The sequence below is a fragment of the Orycteropus afer genome, unplaced genomic scaffold (genome assembly GCF_000298275.1).
Source record: "Orycteropus afer afer isolate SDZICR_OR568_19922 unplaced genomic scaffold, OryAfe1.0 scaffold00107, whole genome shotgun sequence".
Lineage (NCBI taxonomy): Eukaryota > Metazoa > Chordata > Mammalia > Tubulidentata > Orycteropodidae > Orycteropus > Orycteropus afer.
In genome coordinates, this window is record NW_006921694.1 from 6,240,887 (window position 1) to 6,248,813 (window position 7,927).

Genomic DNA, 7,927 nt, shown 5'->3' on the forward strand with positions numbered 1-7,927 from the left:
TTGGAGAGAACAATCATGGGAGAAAGAAGGGCTGCTTATGCACAGGGAGACAGCTCAGGGGGCAGGAGTGTATGAAGGGATGGACACTGGGAAGAGGTAACTATGGGGAGGAAGTGGAAGCAGAGCTGTTGCATTGCGGTAAACTGTGGTCCGTGACATGAGAGACAAAGTGTATGTGAACTGCTGTAGGGAAAGTGAATTTCCTGTGTAAATCTTCACCCAAATCACAATTAAATATAAATAAATAAATAAAACACACCCTCTGACACCCCCCAAAAAAAGTAATAATAATAATAATAGTAACTTTGCTACCCAAGAAAGTCTCATCTGACTCTTTCAGTCCCTTCTGCGCACACCTCAGCACCTTCTCCACCACCAACCTCAGACTACACTTCTACTTTGCCTTCTTATTTTCTTCCCACAATTGGTTCTCTCTTTTCCCTGACAGAAATGAGTTAAGTATTTCATGACTTATGGGTTATATAGTGGTCACCTACACTTTCCACCTTGAGGTTTAGTGGGAATCTGTTACCCTACTTTTAGTTCACAGTGTCTGGGGCAGGTGCGGGGCAGCTGTATAACTGTAAGAATATGCAGAAATGCCTCTTGCCACCAACCCCAGCACCAGAGACCCCCCAGGACATATGCTTCACTAATTGTATCAAAATCCGTATTACCTCAAAAAAAAATTTTTTTTTTCATTCAAAATGCCTTCCATTACTGACACCATGACTTCAACAAACAATTCAAAGAAAATAATTCAGTTTTGAAAGGTTAAAATCTATACAAAATGGTACTAAATTTCTCCTGCTGAAGAAAATGACAGCAAAGACTATTTTTCAATAAAAGGGAATTCTGGTGGGAAGAAGGATGTAAAGGTGCACCACTCAGACCTCCCTTGGCTCTTGGGCTCATTTGGCTGCTGTACAATCATAGCCATGTTCTTCCTGATGGCTTCCAGCAAACGACTGAGCTGGATGAGGACACGAAGGCTGGCCCTCTCACTCTGCCACAGGCCTCCTCTAACAAGCAACTGGGCACTGGTTGAGGGCATGATTGAGACTTCTCCTGAGCTGTACCTCAATCTGAGGCTCTTCCTCCCTACCCAACCTCCCTTCCTCCCCTTCCTTCCACAGGTGTTAGATCTGCATCAATACCTGATGGCTCTCGCCACCTATTCCTACTCCTACTCCTCTTTATCTGTCACAGGCATCTTCCTCCAGTAAATCTCTTATACATCTAATTCTATCTTGGTATCTGAGGTCTCTTGGAGGACCTAAACTGGCACACTGGTGTTAGAAAGATATTTTCGTCAAGCAAATAGGCAATTCTATAAAACGTTACTGTGACTGAAAAATAATAACAATACCTGTGTGTCTTAACATCATACTCTATGAAACCTAAATCTAACAATTTCATCTCTTTATAATGATTTTGAAGAAGTTCAGGATTTTACAGAGCTTCAGAACAAACACCAATTAAAATGCCACACTGTAAACATCATTTGCACTGAGACAAGATCATATATATACAGGTACAAGACAGGCAAGCTGTAATCATGATGATGTCATGACATGCAGCCATTTCCCAAGTTATTTCATCCACTTCATGGAACTGTCCGTGTTTTAGCCATTTGTCATTCTGTGCAATTTCATCACTTTGAATTTTAGCCAATGTACTTTCTATAGCTTACGTTCAGTTTTTCAAGCCATCTTCCCCAAAGAAATTCTTCTTGACTAATGACCCTAGGTCGCTTTGTAAGATATGTTATTTATACTTGGGCTGGGCTGAGTTAACAGATAACACAAGATCATAACATTACTGCTGGAATGGTATTTTTATGGGCCACCTTCCTTTACTATTCATTCACTAATACTCTCTATCTCCAATTTTACTGACCTCTTTCCAGTCAAATCACACACACATACAAAATTTTCCCTTTGTCTTGATGTAACTGACTTTTCTCCGGGTTCAACCTCCTTCTTCCCCTTCTGCCTCCATTTCGCCCCCCATCGCCTCCTTCATTAGAGACTAAACTCTTTAAAAAAAAAAAAAAGAAAAGAAATTACAATGGGCAAGGTCTTACATAAACAATCTTACTAAATTTCAAATTCAAAAAATAAACAAAATATTTACCTTACATGGGGAAAATAAATATTTTAGAAGCAGTTAATCCATGAGGCTAAATTCACAGTCTCAGGCTATACTCGGAATTGCTCACACTGACACTACATCACAAAGAGTATTTATGGCTTTAATTTGCAGATACTGCATAGAAAACTACACAGAGAAACTATAGACATTCACCCTTCAGATACCATACAAAGACACAGAGATTTTACATATAAGGAGCTCATTACAAACAATGGAAACATCTTATTCTTCACCCACAAAGGGCTGATTAAATGAATTATGAGCTACCTGTGCTGTTGTCAGGTGCCATCCAGCTAGTTCTGACTCATGGTGACCCTATGTACAAAAGAACTAAACAACGCTCAGTCCTGACCATCATTGCTATATTTGATTCCATTGTGGCATCCACTGTGTTAATCTACCTCACTGAGGTGCTTCCACTTTTTCACTGATCATCCACTTTACCAAGCATAATGTCCTTCTCCAGGAACTAGTCCCTCCCCATAACATGCCCAAGTATGTAAGACAAACTCTAGCCATCCTTGCTTTTAAGAAGCATCTGGCTATATTTCTTCCAAGACAGATGTTTGTTTTTCTGGCAGTCCATGTATACTAAACATTCTTTACCAACACTGTAATTCAAAGGCATCAAGTCTTCTTTGGTATTCCTTACTCATTATCCACCTTTTGCATGTGCACATGCCAGATAAAAATACAATGGTTTGGGTCAAATGCACCTTAGTTTTCAAAGATACATCTCTGCTTTTTAACACTTTTAAGAGGTCATTTACAGCAGATTTGCCCAATGCAATATGTATTTCAATTTCCTGACACTGCTTCCACGACCACTGATTGTGGATCCAAGTAAAATGATTTTTCCTTTTTTTTTTAACATGGTGAAAACATACACATCAAGACATTCACCAAAATAACAACTTTCACATTTATAGCTCAGGGACATTGACAACATTTTTTATGTTGTGCCACCATTATTGCTATCATTTTCCAAAATATTCCACTACAATTAGCATAAACTCAATGGCCCCCAAACAAAGCTTCTCCTCTTCCCCCTCCCTCCTACCCCTGATAACCACTAATAATCTTTGGGGGGGGGTGTGTGTGTATTATTATTATTATTATTTTTAAAACCCATCTAGCAATATTCCCTCTTCTCTCCTCCCCTCCCTGGTAACCACCAAAGAAAATTTCCTTCTATATATAAACTTTTCCTTGACTTTTTACAATAGTGGACTAATACAGTATTTGCCCTTCTGTGACTGACTTATTTCACTCAGCATAATGTACTCCAAGTACATCCATGCTATGCAGTGTTTTGCATCCCACATTATTCTTTAGGTTTGCATGGTATTCCACTGTGTATATGTATCACAGTTTGGTTATCCACTCCTCCAGTGATGGTTACTTAGGTTGTTTCCATGTCTGCAACTGTGAATAGTGTTATGATGAACACGAGTGTGCATATATCTACTCAAGTAAAACGAAAATTTTTGACAACATGAATCTTTTCTCCACTTATCATGATGTTGTTTACTGATCCAGTAGTGAGAATTTTTTGTTTTATGTTGAGGTATAATCCATATTGAAGGCTGTAGTCTGATTTTCATCAGCAAGTGCTTCAAGTTCTCTTCACTTCCAACAAGCAAGATTGTGTGATCTGAATACTGTAGGTTGTTAATGAGTCCTCTTACAATCCTGATGCCACATTATTCTACATATAGTCCAGCTCCTCAGATTATATGTTCATCATACAGTTTGAATAACTATGGTGAAAGGATACAACCCTGATGCGTATGTATACCTTGTCTGATTTTAAACCATGATTTTAACTGTGCAGCAATCCTTTGCTCTGTTCAAACAACTGCCTCTTGGTCTATGTACAGGTTCTGCATGAATACAATGAAATGTTCTGGCATTCCTATTCTCTGTAATGTTATTCATGATTTATTATGATTCACTCAGTCAAATGTCTTTGTATACTCAATAAAATACAAGTAAACATATTTCTGGTGTTCTCTGTTTTCAGTCAAGATCCACCTGATACCTGCAATGCCATCCTTCATTCTACATCCTCTTCTGAGTCTAACTTGAATTTCTGGTAGTTCTCTATTGATGTACTATTGAAATCATTTTTACATTATCTTCAGCATAATGTTACTTACCTGTGCTATTAATGATATTGAGCATAATTTCTATATTCTATTGGATCATCTTTCTTTGGACTAGGCAAAATATGGATCTCTTCTATTACAAACACTGGACACACCTTAAAGGGTTGATTAAATGAAGTATGGGCTATACATGTAAAATGGAATATTCTAAAAGAGAAGTCAGTATGCTCTAATACTGTATGTGTGTGTATGTATAATGGCTGATCAAAGACTACAGCCTTCAGGATGGATTACACCTCAATATAAAACAAAAATCTCACAACTAGATGAATAAGCAACATCATGATAAACAGAATGAATGAAGTTGTCAAAGGGCAACTTGCATCCACAATCAATGCCAGTGAAAGTAGCCGTCAAGAAATCACATGAAGGGCATATTGCATTGGGCAAATCTACTGCAAAAGACCTATTTATAGTGTTAAAGAGGAAAGATATTACTTTGAAGACTAAGATGCACTTGGACCAAGCCATGGTATTTTCAGTTGCCTCATATGCATGTGAGAAGGCCAGACATTAAATAAGGAAGACCAAAGAATCAATGCATTTGAATTATTGTGCTGGCAAAGAATACTGAATATATCGTTAACTACGAGAAGAACAAACAAATCTGTTTTGGATGAAATACAACCAGAATGTCCTTTGAAGGGAGAATGGCAAGTCTTTACCTCTCGTACTTTGGTCATGTTGTCAGGCAAGACAAATCCCTGGAGATGGATATCATGCTTTGTAAAGTGGATGGTCAGCAAAAAAGAAGGGCCTCAACAAGATGAACTGACACAGTGGCTGCAAGGATGGGCTCAAGCATAGCAAATATTGTGAGGATGACTCAGGACCAGGCAGTGTTTTGTTCTGTTGTATACAGTGTTGTTATAAGTCAGAACTGACTCCGCGGCAACTAACAATAAAAATAACAACAAAGCTATGAGTTAGAATAGACTGGACAGCATACAATAACACTGATTATCTCTAGAGTGGGTATGTTAGACTGGGTTCTCTAGAGAAACGAAACCAGTAAAGCTTATATAGAGAGAGAAAGCGAAATTTATCTTAGGAAAATGGCTCACACACTTACAGAAGCTGGCCAAGTCCAAAGTTCTTGGATCAAACATCAAGCTGGAGGCTTTTCCTGACTCATGCAGCTGCAGGGACTGAGGAGCTCAAGATTGGTAGGCAGTATATTGGCTGTTGACTCCAACAAAATGACGAATCCAAGATCTCCAGGCCGAACGGTGGATTGTTTGCTCACCAACAGCTGTAGGCAGCACAACAGAATCCCGATCCACAGAAGAGTGTCTCTTTTCCCAGGATGTCCATAAATATACTGGAAGCAGCCCACACCTCTAGGGAAACTCCCTTTCAACAGATTGGCTGGTCAAAACATATACATCTGATCCCATCATTGGAACAACCCATATCACAATTGCTTAAACCACACAGAATTGTGGTCCAGCCAAGTTGACACAGAGCTCCAACTATCAAAGTGGGCTTGATGTACAGAGGAAAAAGAGACATCTTATTTATCATTGTTCTGCTCTTCTGTTTGGATTTTTACCGTGTATATATTACTCTTAGGAGCTCTGGTAGTGAAGTGTCTAAGGCATGCTGACTGCTAACCAGAAGTTTGGCGGTTCAAACCCACCAGCCACTCCTCAGAAGGAAGGTTGGGCAATCTACTTCTGTAGTGATACCACCTTGAAAACCCAAGGAGAGGTCACTATGAGTCAAGCCCAACTCGCCAGCACATAACAACAACATATATTACTCTTAAGAAAAGAAAGAAAGAAAAGCAAAAACGATTTCTTTTAAAGTTTGAAGATAAGGATATAAAAGCATTTTGCAAATGTGGTATTTAACTATATAGTTGTTTCTGAAGAACCTCCTCCTCCTACAAATAAATTGGAAAGGATAATCTTTGTTTCACTCAGACCTTGCATCCTTACTCCCGCCCCCAGATAATTTCTCATTTGCCTTGGAAATAACAACAACATGAATAGCAAAGGCTTTTTTAAATAGAATGTGCTTTGTCCCTGCCAGGAAAGGAGTCAAAATGAAAGGATAAGTCAGCTGTTTGCTACTACCTGAAGCCGTGCCATCCCTTCATGTTACTTTTCTTCTCCTCCTATCTAAGGACCAACCATATATACCCCCACAATAAATTAATGTTTACCCTCCTGTCAGGAGCTCTGGTGGCATAGTGCCTAAGGCATTTGACTGCTAACCAGAAGGTTAGCAGTTCAAACCCACCAGCTACTCCTTGGAAGGAAGGTTGGGCAATCTACTTCCATAGTGATACCACCTCAGAAAGCCAAGGAGGGGTCGCTATGAGTCAGATCTGACTTGATGGCAGTGAGTTTGGGTTTTGGTATCCTCCTGTCCTCCCTATTTGGACAGAGATGGTCTTTCCAAGGACTGATCATAGTTATGTGAGGAAATGCTCACAGAAACAGGAGCTAGGGCTGGTAGTAACTTTCCAGTTCTTCTGTTAAACTAAAAATTATAATACTTTTATTACTTAGAATTCACAGCTAGCGACACCACCAATTGGAAACAGCAAAGAATCTAAAGGGAAGTGATGTCACAGATCAGTGTACAAAATACCTCTAAATACTATATACACATGTGCATGCATATATACAAACATCCACATACCTAACTCAGAAAGAGTAATACTATACTCTCCCTCCCCTGAGTCACATTTTACATGGTTTTAACAAGTTTGGCTACCAGGTTCTTAAACTCATAGTGAATAGGAGACAAACTGGTGGGAAAAGTACCAGTCCCAGATCCAAGAACAAGACAACACAGAGTCTAACTCTTTGTAACTCTAGGTAAGTCACCTTCCTTCTCTGGGTCTTCTTTACAAGTAAATCGAAGGAGCCTGGGTGAAGGATAAATGGTAGATTGCAAAAAAGGTCATGGGGGCAGTGACATCTGACTTCCTCTAATTTCACAAGAGGATCCAGATCAATAGCCCAAGGCTGATTCCTATGAAACAGAGGTAAAATATACATACCACCACCCTGCAACCTTCCACCAATTCTGACACCAATCGCCCCCTCCCATAGCACTCTCTACTTCTCTGCTGAGTTGATAATTCATTACAACAGCCACACAGAATTCACAAACAATACTCAAAATTATGGGGTTTATTAGGGAAGCAAAAGGTTACAATTCAGGTTCATGAACACTCAGGATACAATTGTTCAATCAGGACAGCCTCCCCTCAGCCATGCCCATAGGCATGCCTCTCTTTGGATTTCCACCCTTTAGCCTAACGTCTGCTCAAACCAAGTACTACAAAGCTCTTTTAGCTCTGCAGATAGGTGCCCAGAAAGGCATCCCACTCCACCAATAAGCCTCCTCTGAAAGCACTCAGCTCTCTCATTCCATAGGCTAGGAAGCCCAACACTCTGTTTCATGTCAGTTTCTTGGTGCCTCTGCTACTGCAGTTTCTCTGCCATCATCTCTCGCCATCTCCTTGTCTCTTCAGCTTCTGCCCTGTTTCCTTGGTCTCTCAAAGAGAACAGTCTCTGGTTCTTTCTTTTTTTTTTACCTCATCAAATTTGAATCTCAAATAAATGATATATATATATTTTTTTTTTTTT

At 39.5% G+C, this 7,927-nt stretch overlaps 1 protein-coding gene across 1 annotated transcript in view; it reads right to left on the reverse strand.

Annotated features, from left to right (window-relative positions):
• Positions 1-1,054, reverse strand: part of SERINC5 (serine incorporator 5) — a 119,040-nt gene extending 117,986 nt beyond the window's left edge. Inside the window, exon 1 of the mRNA XM_007943463.2 lies at positions 929-1,054. Coding sequence (XP_007941654.2) covers positions 929-1,054 — 126 coding nt within the window. The remainder of the gene's footprint in view (positions 1-928) is intronic.
• Positions 1,055-7,927: the final 6,873 nt, after the last annotated feature.